The sequence below is a fragment of the Zosterops lateralis genome (assembly GCF_965231275.1).
Source record: "Zosterops lateralis genome assembly, chromosome: 7".
Lineage (NCBI taxonomy): Eukaryota > Metazoa > Chordata > Aves > Passeriformes > Zosteropidae > Zosterops > Zosterops lateralis.
This window is the reverse complement of record NC_139767.1, coordinates 4,580,332-4,601,657: the sequence shown is the minus strand read 5'-3', so window position 1 is coordinate 4,601,657 and position 21,326 is coordinate 4,580,332. Positions and strand designations below refer to the sequence as shown.

Sequence of the window (21,326 nt, the reverse complement as noted above, 5' to 3'; positions counted from 1 at the left end):
GTGGTATCTTCAGAGCCCCCTGTACAGAACATGACCTGCTTGATTCAAAGAAATGGAAGACAAGGATTTGCAGCATTGTTGCAGAACATAAAAGTGGCAGATTTCCTAGCAGTGCTGGGGTTGCTGTCCATTGAAAGGAACCCTGTAGCTGTACCTCCTCCTGATCACAGAGCTCAAGATCTGTGTATCCAGAGGAGCCCAGCTGTCCCTTCTCCCTGACACAGGAGGAGGCTGTGCCAGGGTGAAGGAGGTGCTCAGGCTGCTGGGGCACGCAGCAGTTTGTCACAACAGGGAGCCAGAGGTTGGTGCAGGGGTGCTGATGAGCCTCAGACCTGCCTTCTGTGAAGTGGCTGTTTCTAAGTGCTGAGTATGGTCAGCAAGGGCTCTGTCCTGGGGTGATTAACGGGCTGCTCTGCACTGTGTCTCCTCATCTGGACTCCCACGTTCTGATTCATGTTAAAGAAATGGGAGGCAGAGCATTTTATGTGCATACAGCTCTCAGGCTGGAAGTAGCTGAAGCTTGCTGAAATGTTGACATATTACCCAGGAATAGGAGTATTCCAGAGACCACTCTTTTGGGGGTGAAATATTGAATTTTTGATAGAAAAGCACGAGGATGAACTTTTCAGAAACATTAGCTGAAAAAAATGCACCTATTGTTGCAGCCATCTGTTTGGTAAAGGAACCAAAAGAGGAGATTTCCAATTAAGAAAGAAAAAGAGTTACAACCCATAAAATGTTCCATGTTTGAAATGGCTCCATAAAAGTGTTTATCTCTAATAAATGTATGTGTTTCCCATGATATTCTAGTGAGAGAATGGGTTGACAGGATTCTACTGAAATGAGGCAGACCTTTGGGCAGGCACAGTGAGGATTAGACCTTGCAGCACGTTTGGAGCTGGTGTTTCCATCTGCTCCTCTGTGCTCCACACAGCCTTGTTCCTGCTTAAAGGGCATTGTCGAGCTCTGCCTGCACACCCCAACCACACCCAGTGGCTCTCTGTCCTTGTTTGCTGATTACAAATGACATGCTAAGGTTAATTACATTAGCTTTGTCAGTAACAAGGAGTTTTTTGGAAGCATAACCAATTAGCTCAGAAGGGGAGAACAATGCCAAGCATGCATATGCCATGTGCCTGGTGCCTACTGCAGCTCTGAGATCACACTGCACTCTGTGTGGTTGGTTACCTGCAGCAGCAAATGTAGATTTGAACATCAGGAGAGGCTTACCTGAAAATATTTCCTGACTATTGTTTATTGGACCTGTCATTTCTCAGAGCTGGCTGGTGAGCTGCGTTGTCTGTATCTGCCAGCAACCAGTCCTGCTTTTGGGAAGAGTTTCCCAATGGTTGACAATTAATCTTCTGACAGTAAGTCTGGTGTTCCATAAAAATGTCTCTTGTGACTTGCTGATATCTAGTAGATGGCTGGAGTTGCCAGCTAAGTATTGTTTAAACAATAATGACAAGAATAAATTATGTTTTGTATAGGGGAGATTCATCCTGAAGTGTCTTTATGCATTTGGCTCAATATTCATGGGGATAACTTCATCTGTTGCTAAATTGCAGCTGGTTTTGGGTTGAAATTGTAATTGTTTAAGGGATATTTGCAACAGTATATTACATTTTAAGGGTGAAAGTGAAGGACTGTCTGTTAATTTGAAGCTGAAGAACAGGAGCATATAGACCACATTTACCCTGTCCCCCTATGTGTGGTTGAAAGTGAGACTGGATCTACCAGGTCCAGAGATGATGCTTTGTGGAATCCTAGGTTTGGTCCTCCACTACAGAAGAATGTTCCAACGTGCTTTTAGGTCTGTCATTGCTGAGAAGGGCATTCAGGCAGGTGCCTAACAAACTGCCAGGGCTCATCACAGGACATGCTCTGGGGCCTATTGACCAGGGCTGGAATGCTGAATCCCAAAGCAGTGGCTTCAACTTGCCTTCTTCAGGGATGCACAAACCAGCTTCCAAGTCTTGTCAGGTGAAATAAATGGTGGGTGGGAATGTGGAGATTGCCTAGAAGAGATGCCAGGCCTCTGCTGGAGAAATTACAGAATTGAGACCATGGCAGGGTTTGTTGACAGAGCAGGTGGGAGAGAAGGACCCAGAGCAGTGATGAGGAATCCCAAGGACTTGTCTATGTCATCCCCCACAAAAAGAGCAGTTACAGCCCTGAACATCCCAAGACATGCAAGCTCCAGAGTGTGGAAGGGACAAAGCCTGGGCAAACAGCTCTGTTGTCTGCTGCCTTTTCAGCTGGAGCCTTCTGATGCCACTGGGCGGGAAAGCTCCTACAGCAGGTGGAGGGCAGGGCACAGCAAGGGCAAGAAACTGCCCAGGGCTGTGCCCAGGGAGAGGCCAGACCAGGCTGTTACCAGAGGGTGCAGGGCTGAGATCTCCCTGCCCTCTCTGCACTTGTTTCTTGTGTTAAATCAAAGGACTCTGAGTTTGTTGATAGCTTCTGTGCTTTGATTAAAAGAAACATGAGAAGCCAAAGTGTTTCCTTGTTCTCCATGTCAAATGTTTATCCACAAATGGCAAAGTCAGGGCATATTCACAGATGTGTTTGCTTTTATTCTGAGAATATCCTCACATGAATATCATTTCTAACTTTTTTGTCCTATGGGAATTCAGACCTGTCTTCTTTTCACTGGGTCTTTTGTTTTCCTTTTGACTCCAGACCAAAGTACTTTTCTTCTACTGTTTCTTCACCCAGATACACCGAAGCCTTGACAGATCCCAGCTACAAAGGCCAGATTCTTACCCTGGCTAACCCCATAGTTGGGAATGGTGGAGTGCCTGACACGGCTGCACTGGATGAAATGGGCCTCAGGAGATTTCTGGAGTCTGATGGGATCAAGGTAATAGTGGGAGAAGCAGTGCTGAGTAAAGGGTTGTGCCCAGCAGCCTGAGTGTGTAAAAGTTTACTCGCTTCGTCATAGAAGGAATCAGTCATACTCAACCTTTCTTCTTCTTCTTCTGGATACTGTTTTTGTAGGAATGATGGCAAAAAATACTCCATCTTGATTTCTGTACTAAGCCATGTGCCATGTGGAAGTATCTGTTCTGAAGTGAAATGACTGTTTTATACACTAACTCCACTGAAAAATGGAGCTGACTTTTGAAATTAAATATTACTTAAAAGTGAAAAGTTTTCTTATTATTAAATAAAAAAAGAATTAAAATAAAACCTTTTCTCTTAAATTTCCATTTTCTTTGTTTTGACAAGAAATTTTTTGTCAGCTCAATGCAATTTGCAGCTTTGGTTACCAAGCCACATTCTTCTATGGATTTCCTGGTCAAAATGCCCAGGTACAGTCATGAGCTAGCCTGAAGTCTGTCCATGATATGGTTTATGGTGAGGGAATAGTGAAAATTGAAGGTACTGGCTAAGTACAAGGGTGATCCTACAGTGCAAAATGATGTTTCTTCTCTCTACAGGTTTCAGGTTTACTGGTGCAGGATTACAGCAGTGAATACAGCCACTGGCAGGCTACTAGGAGCCTGGGAGAGTGGTTGCAAGAAGAGCAGGTGAGCAATCTAGATGTAATGACACATTGAGAACTGACCTGGATGGAAAGATGAGCTCTTTATTTTGTGCTTTTGAGAGCAGAGACTAGATTTGAACAACTCAGCTATTTATGAGGGGGAATAAGGAGGAGCAGTGAAGAACTGCAATGAGGCAGCCTTGGTAAGAGTGGGGCTGTGAACAGCCTGGTCTGTGGGAGGTGTCCCTGCCCATGGCAGGACAGTGATGAGCTTTAAGGTGTCCAAACCATTCTATAATTCTGTGACATGTTCTCATAAAAGTGATCTGGCTGCTGTCTTCTTTCCATTTTTTTAGCTGCTTGTTCTCTAACTTATCCTTGGGTTTTCTTCAGGTGCCTGCACTGTATGGGATTGATACCAGAATGTTGTCCAAATATATTCGTGACAAGGTATGATCTGCTTCCCTTGGTCCAGTTGCATTAACCTTGCTGGTGCTGGGCCCTTTCCAAGTTCAGAAAACCTGGAGTAGCAATGGTACTGCTGGGCTGCCTTGCCTTCAGCTGCTGCTCAGATCCATATGCTCTTCCAAAGGCTTCTGAACTGCTGGGCACTGCTCTGATCCCAAGGGTTCCCCCTCTCCCTGGCTCTGCTCTAGGTTTCCTGTCCTATATAAGTGAGCCAGCACAAGGTGATGTAAATGAAAGGCCTCAGGCAGTGTCAGACACTACAGGTGGTAGTATCAAGCACATCTTAACTGAGAAACAGTTAAAGAGATCAACAAGTCTGTGAGATATTGTGGATATTGGTTTGCAGACAGTGGCACCTTTGGTCAGTGCAAATTCCCCTGCTCCTCTGAGACAAAGGAATGCCTACAGTCATCTAAGATGGATTCCTCACCTGGTTTTCTTTGGCTGAAACCTGCTATTATTTTCAATAGTCATTACTTTTCTCTGCTATCCAAGAGCTGACAATTGAAGGTCACAGGTAGGATTATGTTATGGAGTGAAGGTTAATGTGAAGGTACACTTCACTCTGGCTGAAACAGTGATCAAAGCCAGTCTGAATGTAAATTTGCCCGGGACGCTCTTCCTTTCTAATGGATTATTTGAAGCTGCTCTTTTCTTTAAGTGATCAATTTTCAGTCTGCAGCCCAGCCCTATGTCCCCTTTCATTCCACAGAACAAAGCAGGAATGGCTCAGCTTGAATAGAGAAATATTTGTAGAAATGAATTCTTGTAGGAAGATTTGGCATTGACCTGCTCTTACAGGTAGCATACAAATACAATTTAATACAATAGAAAATGGCAACATGTTCTCTGCTTTCTTAAGACATAATAAATCACTGTTCCTTTTATCCAAAATTAATACTTTCAGTGTTTGTCCTGTAACTTAGCAGTGTGTGGTAGCGAGTCCCATTATACCATGACTTTGAGTGGTATTGGTGTATGGCTTTTTAAAAAGTGCACAATGTCACCTCTTCACCCAGTTTTTTCAGGTTGAAAAAAACCTACTTAGTATTTATTACTGTCTGTCTCTACAAAAATTGGGGGTGAGAGCGGGTCTTCCTTATGATAAATGCAGAAATAAGCAATGAGTTGTTAAACTGGACTAAAAGTAAATGCAGGGCACCATTTGGCTGAGAGCAAGGGCTTTAAGAGCTTTGCCATCAGCATTTATGGAACTCACTGTGTGGTGGCACTCTATGAACTCCAGCTCTCAAGCACCACTCAAGACCCTCATTTCCAAGAATAGGACTTGTTGAAGATGATACTGATCTTCTTCTGCTTCATGTGAAGCAGCCTGGAGCAGCTTTTGGTGTAAGGTGCTACTCAAGAAGACACAGGATGCCAGCCACTGTTAGGGACAAAACTCTGTCCTTAAAACTTGCCTTTATTAATGTGCATGGCAGTGCAAGATATTGCTTGTTGCTTTCCCTAGAGAAATGGCAAGGATACTTCAGGTATGGCAAGCCAGGGAAGTATCTCAAAGGAGAATCACTAAATCCAAGGAGCAATCCCAGTGGGAATACTGGTGTAATATCCACAGAGCAAGCTGAGTTCAACATATTTTATCATGGAAGTGGGATGTGATAAATTTACCACAAAACATCAACTTCCTCTGTTTTACTTTCCCCTTCCATCCTTGAAAACTTCTGCACTGCACTCCCTGTTCCCCTGCTGAGAAGAGGTTAACCCTAGATTAATCCCACTTACTCCAGGAGGGGGGCAAACAAAAGCTGGGATTTTTTTTTCCACTGAGAACTTCAATAAGAAGAAGGATATGCTGCTGGCAGAACAAGAGTGTCCTAGCTTCTGCCAGGTGGTAACAGCAATATAGACTGGGGCTTGCTAGAGGTGATTTTTATTTTTAACAGTTTATTCAGAAAACAACTGGGCTGACCTGCCTCCTGCACAGCTTTACTTTACACCAGTTCTGCTGCCTTGTAGCTGTCCACAGGAGGCAGCTGAAAACCTCACAGTGGGTTTCCAAAACCAAAAGATCTTCAAACTGCTTTGTGGATTACTCCCAGATCTACATGACAATTATGTGGAGATCTGAATTCTGATCTTCGTGGAAGACAATTCAATTTAATGTCACAACACAGCTTGCCAGACTGCCTATTAACAAATATTACTGCTGATAATGTCTCTCCCCAAATTAAGGGTTTAAACAGATTTTTTATACCAAGGAAGGCTCATAAACTTCTGAAAATACTGAAAATTGTTATAAACAGCCTGAAAACATCTTTAAACAGCTGTTGCAGTTGCTGGGCCTGTCAACACCTCATCCCAGTGTTCACAGCTTCTCCTTTGCTCATGTTTGTTTTTTGGTGTATTTCCACAGGGCACAGTACTTGGGAAGATTGAATTTGAAGGTCAACCTGTGGAGTTTGCAGACCCAAATAAGCAAAACCTAATTGCAGAAGTTTCAACAACGGTGAGAAGTTCTTCCATAGTATTCGGGCTGTACACTCCAGGTAGTAGCTGCTCCTCATTTGCTCTGGGGATCAACCAGTTTTTCTAAGCAAACAATTTAGAGATGTTTTCTAAACCATGCACCTTTCTGGACCTTTGGTGGACTGTTTCCTCAATATCCCCGTGGCTCCTTAGGTGCAGTGTTTGAGATAAAAAATGGTTTGTGTTGAGCTGAATGTGGTCTGAACCCCACTCTGATCAGAGGGTTGTGTGTTACAAAGACAGAGAAGTATTGGGGATACAGTTAGACTGGGTATATGGTGGATGTTTTCAAACATAAAAAGAATTAATAAAAAGAATGGTTTCTTTCCTTAAAAAAATTTTAGGAAACATCAGAATTCCATTTGATAATCTGTGTTCAGGCTTGATTTTTTGGGGTGATTGCAGAAGAGACTTCTAGATGTCAAAACCAGACCAAATTAGGAATCCCCTGCATCTGGTATTACTGGAATTGGCTGCTGTGCCCATAGATCTGAACAGACCAGCAGTGAAGTTTTTACTGTTAACAGGGCAAGAAAACCATGTTTAACTACAAGCTGAGAAGAATGTTAGAAATCATGTGGATGTAGGAAACCAGGCCGTACTGAAAATAGTAACTATTCCATACCAATGCAAGGGCCAGTGCCTTAATTTGTGACTCATTTGGGGATTTTACTGGGGGATAAAGAGTGCCCTGGATGCTTAATCCTGTTGACTGGAGTGAGAACTGAGTGTATGAGTCCCTTTTGCAAATTCCATGCTTGCTATGCTGTTTCCAGTTCCTTCGAGGTCAGTGAGGCTCTGGAAGAGCTCTGCAAATAGTTGGTTGTGTACTGTTCTGCACACAAGCTGGTGTGTTCATGGCATGGATGAAAAGCAGTCCTGAACAGACTGGTCAGCAAGCAAGGGGGGAGTTTGAAGAATTCTCCATCCAGGCTTGGATTTACAGTAGTAACTGGTACACTGGGATGCCATTGCAATACAAATGCCACCTTGCAAATCCCACCATGAGGGATCTCCCCAGCTCATGCCAACACCTCCACTGTGCTTGAGCCTTGTTGCCACACAGCAGCATGCCAATTGCTTACTGAGGTTGTGATCTAGGATTGCAAGGTGCAGGTGGAGCCATTTCGAGTCAGTGTCTCAGAATCAGGTAAGATTGCTGATGCTAAACTCTGCAATTACTGAGACAGAATTGCTGTAAAGATGCTGAAAATAGCTTCTTAAAGGGAGATATAATAAGATTAACAGCACTTTAGTGGTCTCGTTATGTTTATAACTTCATTTTATAGGCTTAAAAACAACATCACATATAAAGCTGTAAATGAGGTAAGCTGTTTAATGTTGGTAATTACTGGACATGATAATCTATCTGTTGCCGAATGGTGATTTTCATGTAGATCAGCATACAGTATGATCTGGAATCTGCTTATCTATTGTACACTAGGAGTGATTGATTTTCTTATTATATTCTACCCACCCCCTGCCACCTTGATTAGATGCTGTTGATTCAGACTGTGTTTGCTAACATGGCCTATCCAGGCAAGGAGTGCAGAAAACTGCCAGTATTCTGCAAGCACTTATGTTGGAGATTTTTTTTTTTTTTTTTGGTGCATATGATTGTCAGGGTCCCAGAGAAGATGAGAGATAATTAACCAGGCCAAGCTAAAAGGTCACACCTCTCCACACATGCAGGCCCATGTACTGGTTTTGTTCTCAGCACTAGTACCAGCAGGAGATTTTACTCTCCCTAACCACTGGTTTGCAGCCCTCCCACATAATCCTTTCAGACTGGGACAGTTTTTTATGGGCTGTGCTGTGAACAGGGAAATCCTCTGGCTTTAGAAGGAATGTATTTTAACAGTTCTCTGATTCTTCTCTGAGTTAAGCACACTAAACACACTCTTGGCCAGATGCAGGGGACAGGTCAAGTCTCTTCAGAGCAGAGTGAGACAAGTGGTTGTGGAGACAGCAACATCTAAAATTGGTCATGCTGCTGAAGAAAATGTAACAAATCATAACTAATTAATTTGAATGGGAAGAGTTTTGAAAGTAAAGTTAACTAAAGTACTTTGAAGTAGTGCTGCCCCACAACTCCCTCTGGTCATGAGAACAGCTGAGGAGAACCTTTGAAGGAAGTCTTTGCTTCATAATATTTTGTTATGTTTTCAAGTATGGATATTGTGAGAAATTGAGGGATCTTCTAAAGCCTCTTTTGAAAAGGATGGTGAGTTTTTCTTAGGGGATCTCTGGCACAGGACACTAAGTTAGTTTCTGTGAGAATCAAACACCGTAATGTTCTTGGGATTTTTGAAACCCACCACCCAGAATCTTGAAGGACAGCAGGTAGAAGACCCATAAAATTCCTGTGCAGTGATACAGTTTCACTATGGACTGTTGGAACCTGAATCCACTTGTGTATCAGTACCTGTGAAGATACCATGGAATGTTGTCAGGCATGGCTTCTTATCAGAAGCCTCAAGTGATCTAACAAGACCCAGATTCAGTATGATTCTTCTCATTCTGAAAAAGGGTTCTAGGATACTTTGCCATCTGACTATGTAATGTGAACTACAAGATACCTTCCCATACAAAAACCTCCTTTCTGTATCACACACTAGGAGTCACAGCAGCAGTGGTAACACTACTGACTCAGGCTGAGCCACATCCTCATGTGTAGGAGGGAGAGCATGTAGATGGAGTAGGGACCATTGGTGATTCATGTGCAGCAGCTGGAAGCCTTTTAGTGAATGGAGGTGCTCCTTGCACTCCATCTCTTGCACCCTTGCTCCTGACATGGAAGTAAGTCTCTCCTGATGATGATCAGAGCTGTCCTCACACAGGACACACTCTTGCATTCTAGTGGCTGTCTGGAACAGAGGCTAGACAAGATTAAAAGAATAAAAGTGGGTATTTATTAAAGGCCTTCAATAGGTACACCTTGGGCAGTCAGAAGCCTCCAAGAGGCTACCCAAAGATGGGTGATGATCATGAGTTTTTCATACAGATATAAGTTTGGTCCATTTATATATCAGGGGTTAATCCTCCAGTTAAAGCTTCAGGTAATGAAGTCATATACCCACAGTTTGCTCCCCCCAACTCTTGTTTAAACTTTCTGGGGCCTGAGACAGTGAGGTGTCCTTGAGTTTTTGTTTGTCTGAATAAAATGGGAGAACAGTAGCTGACAGACTATGGAGTTTTGGTTTTATACACTAAAGCAGTACAGGATCTGAAAAATATAAAAGCTAAATCCTAAGGCATCACTAGAAATCTCTGCATTTCAATCTCTAAAAGTTCAAACAAGAACTAAGTTAGGGTAACACACAGGGAGGAGTTGCAATATCCTGCTAACAAACTTTATCTTGAATTATCTGCTGAGGGCATGCCTTGCCTTTTGGCTGGCCATATTTCTCCTTTAAAAAAATCAGTTTGTCACCCTGCACCAGCCATATTGGACATGGATTTTAGTATCTTTTCATGAGGAGGCCCAGATGTGAAATATGGATGCCAGAGAAGCTGATTAAAAGGGAATTACTTAGTCTAAAAGAGAAAAAAAAAAAAAAAAAGTTTTTTCCATGATACCCAAGAGAAAAGCCACTTTGGGCAAAATACATTTGTCAATATCAGCTTTCAGAAGCTGAGTGTAGCTGAAGGTAAGCAGAGTTTGTTTTTAGGAGAAAGAAGGCAGCCTTATTTGCTTATTGATGAATTAAATCAATAACTGCTACAGTCATGTAGCAAGTGAAATAATTCAGCAAGCTTCAGAAAGAAGCTGTCCATAAGTAACCTTACATCGGTGCTGGAGCTGTCTGAGTGAGTCTGCAATGGCACAGTATCAAGGCCATAAAACATACAGTGGTTTGACTTAATTTTCTTCTCTTCTGGCTGTGACCAGTAGATAACTGGGTGTACAAAGCATAATTATCCATATTTGGGACTGGTGACAATTTATGTTGTGGAATGGGTTAAGGAACAGCAGCTGGAAGAGGAGAAGTTGTGAGATGAAGCTGCCAGGTCCATAGGAACACAGGCCATGCTCGGTGACAGGCCTGCCTGGTCTGTACTGCCATGATGCACAGGAGGTCACTCACAGGCTGTCCTCAGCTGTGCTGGGCTTTGTTCTCACTGGGACTGGAGAGTTGGGATGGTGTTTCATGTGATGGAGCTGTAGCTGCTGTGAAGTAGCCTTGCTGCACTGGCATCAGCAGGATGATTGCACTTTAGCTGAAAGTCTCTCACTGGGTATCTGGCCTGTTTCTCTTGGGCTCAAATAATCTGTGAGAACTGGCTTTTTGCTTCACTGCTGATGGGGTGACACACAGGAAAAAAGCTTGTCATTAGCTATGGAAACGAGTGATTGCTTAGGAATTGCATTACTGCTGTAATCAACAGCATATAAAACAGCAGTATAACTTCTACTTCCACAGAAAGATGAAGGAAGCACTAATGTCTGCAGTGGAGATTTCCACTTAAATTGATTGTTGAATACCAGTTGCTGCACATTGGTGAAAAGTTATTCTGCTGCCCATCTTCTCTGTGTTTTGGGGGCAGGGAGTCATCTGTCATTTACATGGTCTGTGTTTTTGTAGGAAGTCAAGATTTATGGCAGAGGGAATCCAATTAAAGTTGTAGCTGTTGACTGTGGGTTGAAGCACAACGTTATCCGTCTGCTGGTAAAGGTAGGTCGGTGCTTGATGTCCCTTGTCACTTGTTTTGCTTTGGCAAAGACCTCACCTGTACTCAAGAGCCTTCCCTCCATGTGGACACATGCATTTTAAAGTTAGCTGCCCTCCTAAGGTGAGGCACAATTTTTGGGACTATTTTTATGCACTGGGAGGTGTTTTCTGCACTTGGTACAGTATATTGAGGGGATAAGGAAAAGGACCTGCACAGCAGCCTCTCAGCCATGGGAAGAACTCCAAAAAATGAGGCATAACTTCTCTGAAGAACAATGAAGAAAGGTCAACCCAGCATTGTTAAAAATAAATAAATGGAGGGGAAAAAATGTGATGATGGTGGTGAAGGGTTGAAACAGACCCAAAGTAATTGTGGAATGTTCATTGTTGAAGATATTAAAGACACAGCTTCCCAGGCCCTCAGCAACATGCCTTAAAGTGGAAATTACCCCTGCTTTGCACAGGGACTGGACCTGATTACCTCATGAGGCTCCTGTATCCCAAGTTATTCTTTGATTCTAGAATTCTGTGAAAAGCTTTTCCTGTTTTCAGCACAGTGATGCAGCAGTTCTTGCTTCTTTAGCCATGCAGGAGGACAGAAGGCAATGTCCTCATATTCTCTAGATGCACAGGATTTCCCTGATTCAATTTTTAATTAATGTGAATGTTCATCTCACTTTTGATGTGTAGGACTACTTCACAGAACAAGGCTGTGAAGCCCTAATTTAGCAGTTAGGATGAATGCACTGTGTACAAGTGAACATACATTATGTGTGTATGTACACACTTATTTGCTTTCCATTAGTAAGTTTTTATCTCATCAGTGGATTTCAGAGTTACTTGACAAACACTGAGGTGGCTCAAAAGAGCCAAGTCTACCACTTTTGTGGAAGTAATATGGTCAGATAGTGGAGAAAAGCTGCATCATGGGCAAAGGAGATAACTGATGACTGACATACAAACTCAAGCTCTGGGACATGACAGCAGACAGCATAGGAAGAACCTCCTTAAAAAAATCATCTGTTTTCTTCCTCCCTTCATTTCTTATTCCCTTATTATTTGTTGTTGATGGGTTTTTTGGTGGTTTCTTTTTTTTTTTTTTTAGCGAGGTGCAGAAGTGCATTTGGTTCCATGGGACCATGATTTCACTGGCATGGATTATGATGGACTCATAATTTCTGGAGGTCCAGGGGATCCCATGAAGGCCCAGGAAGTAATTCAGAATGTCAGAAAGGTACAGTGCAATGCCTATAGGCTGATTATACTTTTTTTTAAGTGCTTGAAGAAGAAGTGGATTGTTATGGGCCAAATGTTGTTCAGACATTTCAGCTGCCTGGAATATTCCTCGTGTTGTTCTGGTGGGATTTGTCTCCAGCCCAATAGTTACAACAAGGCTTTATAGACCTTGGTGAACAATACATGGTGGCAAACATGATGACCACAATTGCCATACCAGTGCTTTGAAGTACTCTGTGCTCTTTCAGGTCCTCTGTGACCTTAGGAAAGAACAGCACTGATTTCAGAGGTACCACTTGGAATAACATCACACACTAAAGGGCTGGAATGCAGTCATTGCTTATTCCCTGTGGCACCATAGCTGTGCTCTGAGGCTTCTCTCTGAACCAGAGGAAAGGAGGAAACTTTCCTTCACAGGTTGTTGCCACTCTGGCATTGAGCTTTTCCCCAGGTCTGTGAGGGAACTAGCATGGTTTATGCTGAAATTGTTGGACAGAGGCACTCCAATGTCTATTGAAAACCTTTTCATTTTAGGTCCTGGAGAGCAATCGCCCAGAGCCCCTGTTTGGAATTAGCATGGGGCATCTAATCACTGGAATAGCAGCTGGAGCTACTTCCTACAAGATGCAGATGGCCAACAGGTGCGGCAGCTCTTCTCCTCAGGCAGGACATCTTTGGAAAGGGCTATGGAACAGCAGTGAACTGCCTTAGGAGTGGCTGGCACCTCAGTAATGTTGCTCCTTCGTCCCAGCCATTCTCCTTGCCTTTGATTTAAACTGCCATATCATGCTCTATTTTTTTTTTTGAGTGTTTTTTTGAAAGTAAATGATGTCATTTATCCCTATCAAGCCGAAGAATAGTGAAGTTTCACCTAGGGTTTATCATTTTGAGATTGGCTGCAAGTATTTTACTGCTACTATTAAACTGTTATGTACAGCCCCACAGTTATCAGCTCCTCCTGATTGTGGCACTTGAACCCATTTGGCAGTTCTGTCCTCTGATCCCTTTTTCTTGCAGGGGCCAGAACCAGCCTGTCCTGAATGCAGTGAATGGGCAGGCTGTGATCACTGCTCAGAACCATGGCTACGCCATCCACAGCTCTGCCCTCCCTCCTGGCTGGAAGCCTCTCTTTGTGAATGCCAATGACCAAACCAACGAGGTGAGCTCTGCACAGAGAACCCGCTACTTCACCTCTTGTAAGCTTTATTTCACCTCCTGTAAGCTTAATTTCATCTCCTGTAAGCCTGCTATCACATAATCAAAGGTAAATTTGTTGATTTGACCATCTGCTTTGCCTGAAGCTCTGCTTTACAGCCAGGGTAAGATGGGTACCCCACTATACCAGCCCCACTGCAGCAGTGACTTTATCATTTCCCTGAGAAGAAGCCTTATTAATTTCCATGATTTCCCTATTGCCAATGTTGTTCACTTAGGGCTTGTGCCACAGCAGTGCAAGCCTGTGTCACCAGTTTGTTGTGTTGGTTCTGTGTTGCCCAGCACAGAAATGGGATATCATTGCCATCAAGTTTCATCTGTTATTGTAAATCTAATTCTAGCAACCAAAGTCCAATGACCAAAGTCATGAAGGAGAGGGGCTGCCCTTAGAGAATAACTTGCATGGTCTAAGATAGAAGTCCAATGTTGAATGACATTCACATTTGAGATCTCAGGCTTGTAATTGCCCACATCAAATCTTTTACATAATGTCCAATGTTGTGCAAGTTAGTGAAATCTTGTTAATTTTCAGGAAATCAATGAAAAGAAGGTATTTTCAAATGAAGTTTCCCTCATGGAAATATGCCTCTCTCTTGTTTTGTATGAATGCCCAATATCAAGTCTGGAAGATTGAACAGTGCTGTTCTGAGCTACCCATCTGATGATTTTAGAATAAGTTTGGTTTGTCATTTGCTGTTGTCTTTATCCTTACAGAAGGATATCTGAACACAGAATGGTATCTAAACATAGACAATTTTTTCCAAACAAAACCTTAATACAAAAAATATTTACAGCTGTTTGGCTCAATTTTGAAATGAGTTTATTTTCACTGTGTTGACAAAATAAACCTGTTAATTCCCAGGCCTTTCATGTTTGCTTTAGCTGGAATTTGGAGACAAAAGTGATGAGTCTTCTCACTGAAGACATGAGTCTTCTAGATCCAGTAGAATGATGTTCTTTCATGTGAGCTAAAAAACCATTTTTGTGAGCCCCAAAGCAGCAACAGTCTCCAAAGCCTTCATAGATGGAGAGGGCCGAGGACCATGTTGGTTTAGCATGCACAAACAGGATCAGGGCTGGATAGTCTGTTGTGTGCAGGGTGTTGCATTCCTCTGCTTGAAAAAGAATAAACATTTCATGTGGCTGACCTGACCTATTACAGGGCTAGCACAGGTTTCCAAATAGTGACAAGACATGATGTGAACATTTTAAAAATGTATTTGTATGAAACTACAAGGAACATGAGCATTCAGGGAAAATGTGACAGACTGATGGAACCCTTTGCTCTGAGAGCAGAAATTCATACCATAATATTGTGGTCAGTAGCTCATCCCTGTCCTACCCTGACATCCCACCCTGAAGCTCTGGATGGCACTGTGGCTCTATGTGAGACTGTTTGGGCTCCTTTGTCCATTCCTGAGGGAAGCAGGTTGTATCAGGACTACTTTTCCCTGAATTTCCCCTTGAGGAACTTCTCATGAGCAATGACATCTGTGGGGCAGTCTCCCAGTGGATCGTGCTTCTTGGTGCTATCAGGCCACTCAAATGAGAAATCATTTTTTCCTGGCTCCAACTGAAACCACAAACATTGTCTCTAAATTCAATTTAGGTCCTTCATAGCTGTTGTTTGTTCCTTCATCACTCTGCCCAACCCAGGGCAGAGATCAAGGCCCTGTGTCAGCATTTAAAGTGAATTATGGAAATCAAGAGTGTGACCAAAATCCAGTTTTTCTATGACAGAACCAATCAGCTTGGGATGACTAAACCATTAATTCCATAACAGCTTTGTCCCAGGTGATCTTTTCTTGCCAGGCATGTTCTTCTTCTTTGCGCAGTCCCAGGACTGAGGGTTGCACAGACCCTGGAGGGTTAACAGCAGAACACGAGACTGGGAATGAAATGGGTGTGAATTTGACAGCCCCTAGAAACAAGTCAGTCCTTTGGCCTTCAGTGCTTGTAGGGATAAGTTGTGGCTTTCTGTTCACTGGCTTGTCAGGAGGTGTCTAAGAGAGTCTCTTTTATTCCTGCAGGGAATTATGCATGAGACCAGATCGATTTTTACAGTGCAGTTCTATCCAGATGCAAATCCTGGGCCAAGGGACACAGAGGTAATGTATGAGGGCTTGCTTTCAGATGGCCTTGTGAGTGCAGATGTTTATCAGCTGATGTACCAGTTGGTGATGGTTCTAAATTTTGGGTCTGGGAGTGTCAGGATCCTAGCAAAGGGCCCAGTCAGGTATAGGCTCGTGTCTGCTTAGCTTGATCTGGAGCTAATTACAATCAGCAGCAAGAGGTCTATTGACTTCTTAGTGCTTTGGATCAGTGATTCCATTCATATGATGTGTATGTATGGAGTCCTGGTGGGATTATCTCTGTGTTGGAAGTTACTAAAGTGCTTAAGCCTTTGCAGGATCAGGCTCAAATCTCTTGCAAAAGAGACTGCAAAAGGAATAGAATTTTATGGTAACAGGCAAAAATGCTAGCCAGATGCTTTGTAATAAAATCATTAACTTTCTAATACACTTTAGTTCCACTTCCAAATTTTATAATTACTGTAGAGTTATGTAAATGGATTCATACTTCCTCACTCTGGTTTTCCTAAGTGAAATGAAATTTTAATCCCCCGTCTGTGACTTCACACAAATTCTGTAACAACTGGTTGCATAGTCACAGAATATGACTAAGCAGTGTCAGGGGATGTGCAAGGCAGAGGAAGCATGTCTGAACATAAATAAACTATTTAGCATTTCCTGAGAGACGAAGATGGAAGAATACCTAGAAATGCTTATTTTAATCTTAATTTGATGATGTTGATTAAATCTGCAAATAAATCTCTTGATGTCAGGAACTTTCATAGCATTCTGATTGACTGGTGTATATCAGAGACCTCAAAAAACTCAGCTGTGTGTCTTTTCCAAGGCTGTGTACTCCCACAGTTGGGATGGTTTGGTAACACAGTGCCCACCCTGATAGGCTTGTAGGACCCGTCCACACTCCTTCCACAGGTAATTCCCAGCGATCAGCCAGCCTCAGAGGCTGTGTGGTAGAAGCCTGGCAGGTGTGGGGTGGGTGAGGAGCCTGTCCCACTGCCCGATTCCAATGAGGATCCTGCTGCCTGCCTGCCCTGCCTGCTTGGAGAGCACTTTTCTGACAGCTGCCCTGGGACCTCCTCTGGAAGGACAAGGCTGATTTTGCACAACTGATGTTTAGCTATCCCTGCTCAGAACCCTGCTCTGTAGGAGGAACCATTCCAGATGGTTCCCTGAGCTGGTTCAGTGAAGGCTCTTCTGTGTTTTAGATTTGATGCACGTTCACTCGTTGCACTGGCAGCCCCACAGAAACAGAGCACACAGACATGATTGATGTGTGTTTTCTTCCTGATTATGACCTCACTTTTTTGAATGCAGCTTTGTCAGATGTGTCGAAGTTGTTATATAAATTTCAAATAATGATCTCTCTTCTGAGATGGTGTAAATCTGCCTGCTGAAGGCAGCAGAGCAGAGCTGATTGCATGAGTTCACAAATGCCCTGGCTTTTCCTTCTTTGCTTGGTTTGCGTTTAGTTTGACTTTGGCAGTAAATACATGTGTTTGTTTTTTCCTAGTTCCTATTTGATTCATTTATTTCCATGGTTAAGAGAGGGAAAGGCACCACCATTCCCTCGGTCCTTCCCAAGGCTGGAGTGACAGCTTCTAGAGTGGAGGTCAGTGTACAGATATTTTCATGCCTGTCTGTGAGGCTGGGAGCCAGTTAATTCCTACTGAACCCACGGCACAAAATAGCACATGGAAGTCATAGGAGGCTTCTCTTAGAAAAGTCCTGACAGCTGCTTATCTCACAGTCATCTGGCCTCTCTTGTGTTATTAACTCTGTTTTCTTTGAAGGAGTTTTAACTTCTGATATTTCACGTATTTTCTTTGCACATCTCCTGAGAAAGATGCTCTCATAGCAGTATAATGAGGTGCCCTGGGATAATCTGGCCATGAGATTTCGTGCCAGCAGGATAATGTTGGTGCTCAGTTGCTTAGCAAATAAGTCTGAAATTCCTAACGTGAGCTGAATTTCAGATAGTTTTGCTGTCCTAGAAGCAGCAGGATTTTGTGGGCAGCCAAAGTGAGGCATGGTTGTCTATGGCTGCACATGATACAATGAACATGTTTATTTTGTGCCCTATCCATGGGTCACATGTTTCTCTCAATGGAAATAAATGGGAGAATTCCAGTAGAAATATTTTAAGAAGTAAAACTGAGGTGATTTGGAAAGTGACTTATCTTTTGAAAACTTATGTTCTGTAATTTAAGACTGTTCAGTGCTGCACAGTCTCTGTTTATTTCAATATCCACTACACTGACTGAATGTTTTCATGCCATTTGACACTTGCAGGTCTCCAAGGTTCTCATTCTAGGATCCGGGGGTCTCTCAATTGGTCAGGCAGGGGAATTTGATTACTCTGGATCACAGGCTGTGAAAGCCTTGAAGGTGAGGAGATACTGTGAAAACACTAACCCTCATCTTTCCCTTCTCACAGCTAAACTGATCCTCCAACTCTGTCCAGCTGGGGCAGGGAAGCTAGTGAGGATAAATGACCGTAGGGAAAATTAGCAATTTCTGTTGGTGAACTTGCTGGTTGAATGATGCGAGTTAACCACTCAGAATTATCATCCAAAGAGATGTTCTTGGGGTTTCCTTCACAGTCTTCAAGCAGTTTGTTATTTGTGATGTGTGCCTGGTTGCTCTAGGCTTGTTAAACTGAATGGAAATGGAGGAAGAAGAGGAATATGGTCAGATGTACTTGAGTTGAAAACCTGGAACTTCATGGTGTGTCAACAAAAGTAGACAAGCAGTAACAGCTGAACACTTGGCTACTGCTATACAAAAGAACCCCTCATGAAGGCAGATTTTTAAATGGTATTTATTTGAAATAGGATGAACTTTTTAAAGGTCATATATGTCAAGTTTAGTTTCCAGAACAGGTCCTAGAAAGGTTACTAGGGCAAAAGTTCCTGCTAGGGGAAGGTGTAGAAGGGTAGAATGTCCTGTGATGGGGTTATTACTGGTAATGTAAGAGTTACCTGGGCCCCAAGTTCATGTGAATAAGGAAAGGGGAGCTTGCAGAGGCCTGATAGAGTCAGAGCAGAAGTAGCAGCTGCCTTCAATGAGGTGATGGTTGTGAGTGGTTCTGAGGCTGTCCTGATGTCACAAACATTCTATTCCTGTGCTGACCCTGAAAAAAATCAGTTTTAGTGTTAAATATAATCAGGGGTGGTCTGGTTTGTCCCCATGCTACAACACATCTTGTATTGCTTGTGTGCTGTTTGTGTACTGTATTGCTGCTGCTGCTGGCTACTCTTTCAAACTGACCACATCAAGAGAAAAGTACAAGCCAGGAGTGGAGGATCCCAAAGTTGGGGAGTGTCAATAATGACCCATTTGGAAAGGAAGTATCTCCAGAAAAGCTGCAGAACAAGGCTGGGAGAGAATGGACAGTCAATAGGAGATAGAAGAAATCTCTTTCCCTTTAGACTTTTTTTTTTTTTTTTTTTTTTTTTTTTTTTTTTTTTTTTTTATGAATCAACACTGATTCTCAATGCTGATGTTCTGATTCATTCTGCTGTGTGCTGCTTGGCTCTTGGATGCTGATTCATTCATTATAAGAAGGTACTGATACTAATATTCAGTCCTGCACAGTTAAATGGGTGCTTCTTTTAAAGACTAAAAGGTCTTGAGGAGATGGGACTTCCACAGTCAGTAAATCTGTATCTGCAAAAATATACATCAAAGGCAGGAACATCCCCTGAAGAGCAAGGCCTAGAAGCATCTGTGAACCACAGATTAGCTTGTGGTCACCTGGAAAATCTTCTGGATAACTTTAGTGGGGATTATCCCAACTCAGCTGAATACAGGTGGATATTACACAAAAGGAGAAATGGAACCCTCCTGGAGGGTTACTAATATATTGTTTTAATTGAGTTGTAATAAATGTCTTCATCAGTATTGGTGACCATTACACAGAGTTCTGTATGTTTATAAAAAACTAAAAAAGGCAGAAGCTGAAGGAAAGGGTTGCAAGAGCAAACAGCATGTGGATTAAAATCTAACATTCCAAGCAACTGGGCCAGAATGATGTGATATCAATGAAACCTGTCTCTCAGCACAGAGAGCATTAATTCTCTCATTAATTATCCTCATCATCACTGCTAGTTGGTCCTTAACACACCTTGTCCCAGATAAACAAGGAGGAAAGAGCTGAGATGTGTAGATAGTCCAGCTTGTTGAAAAGTGATAAACTTCTCCCTCTCCCATTTGTTTCAAAAGAATTGTAGCCATGAGTTTCTGAATGCATTGATTAGAGAAGAATGTTTTGATCTTTTCCCTCACCATCACCATGAAAACTACCCAGTTAACGATCATTTGTCTAAATCCAAAATATTTTCCATAAGGATTTTGTATCTTCTTTCCCTCCCCTATTCCACACATTTCCAAGGAAAGTGTGCTTCAGTGAAAAAAAATCCAAGTTTTCACAGGGAAAAAAGGTCAGCAGAAAATGACAGTCTTTAAGGCAGGATTTTAAGTTACCAAAGAAAGGAGAGGAAATGTTATCCAATACTTGAATACTGAGAGCTCTGAGTGAGAATCCCACTGCTCCAAGTGAGCTATTTCCTTTATTCCCCCAAAGTAGTGAGACAAACAATCAGAAATTTTAAACAAACACAGAAAAATCCTATGGCATTTTCATGCTTATTGTGAACTGAGGGAAAGTAGCACTTTCTGTACTGATCTTAGCAACACTTCCAAAGCATTTTCTCTAGTCTGTTTCTTTGTAATATTTAAAATATATAGTCACTGTTCCTCTTTTCAATGGGAATTGTAATTTTTTAACCTTTTAACAACTTCCATATAGCAAATCTTTCTTTTGAAGTGTAACTTGCATCTATAACTAGCATTTTTTGCAAATGCTATTTGTTATTTTTTTTATCCTTACATGAAGTTGATGGAGATTAGAATGAGTTCCTGTAAAAATGAGGCCAGAGCCTTTGCACTTTTCAGTCCACCTTTTCAATGAAGCAGAAGAGTTTCTATATCTGCATGTCTACTGCATGTGGTTGGTGTGGTTTTTAAAGCTTTTTTAGCAGTTTTTTGGCAAAACTTGGTTGGTTTCTTCATTAGGTACTAATAGTTCAAGAGTGAGGAGGATTGAGCTGCTCAGCTCTGACTCAGAATTTTCTATTAATGAGCAAACTAGTGCATTTCTGTCTGCAGCTAAAGAGTGGCAAGACTGTTACAGCAGGGAACAAATAAACTTTATTATCTATTATCACTCCATCTCAGTTTCTCATCTGTGACAGAGAAAGAGCAGTGTAAAATTTTGGCTAACCTTCATCTTGGATAGAAAGGCAGAGTTTGTCTTTTAATATGTGCAACATCATATAAAAAAAGTTATGGGTTGAGATTTTTAAACTGATAATGCCAGGACAATAAAGTATTTCTATGGAAAATCAAAGGAAAAAAAGTATTTTTGTTGGTATTACTAGTTGGTACAAGAATCTGAAAACTTCAAAAGACCTAGTTCTTGGCAAGAAAAGATTAGCTTTTGATTAAATTTTTTGCTTTAACACCTTTAATCTGACATCCAAAGGAAGACAGACATGAGTATGCTGGAGTTTGTACCTGTCTCTCCTGTGTAACTCCTAAATGTGTTAAACAATTTCAATCAAATTTCTGAATCATGTGGGAGTCTGCATTCTCTCAAGATTT

At 42.2% G+C, this 21,326-nt stretch overlaps 1 protein-coding gene across 1 annotated transcript in view; it reads left to right on the top strand.

Moving 5' to 3' along the window:
- The window catches only part of CPS1 (carbamoyl-phosphate synthase 1), a gene marked incomplete at both ends in the record, with an annotated part of 91,654 nt that overhangs the window by 7,695 nt on the left and 62,633 nt on the right, over window positions 1-21,326 (top strand). The window contains 11 exons of the mRNA XM_083865821.1: window positions 2,719-2,863; window positions 3,444-3,533; window positions 3,884-3,940; window positions 6,336-6,428; window positions 11,035-11,124; window positions 12,227-12,355; window positions 12,892-12,998; window positions 13,375-13,516; window positions 15,603-15,680; window positions 17,176-17,274; window positions 17,955-18,050. Coding sequence (XP_083721947.1) covers window positions 2,719-2,863; window positions 3,444-3,533; window positions 3,884-3,940; window positions 6,336-6,428; window positions 11,035-11,124; window positions 12,227-12,355; window positions 12,892-12,998; window positions 13,375-13,516; window positions 15,603-15,680; window positions 17,176-17,274; window positions 17,955-18,050 — 1,126 coding nt within the window. The remainder of the gene's footprint in view (window positions 1-2,718; window positions 2,864-3,443; window positions 3,534-3,883; window positions 3,941-6,335; window positions 6,429-11,034; window positions 11,125-12,226; window positions 12,356-12,891; window positions 12,999-13,374; window positions 13,517-15,602; window positions 15,681-17,175; window positions 17,275-17,954; window positions 18,051-21,326) is intronic.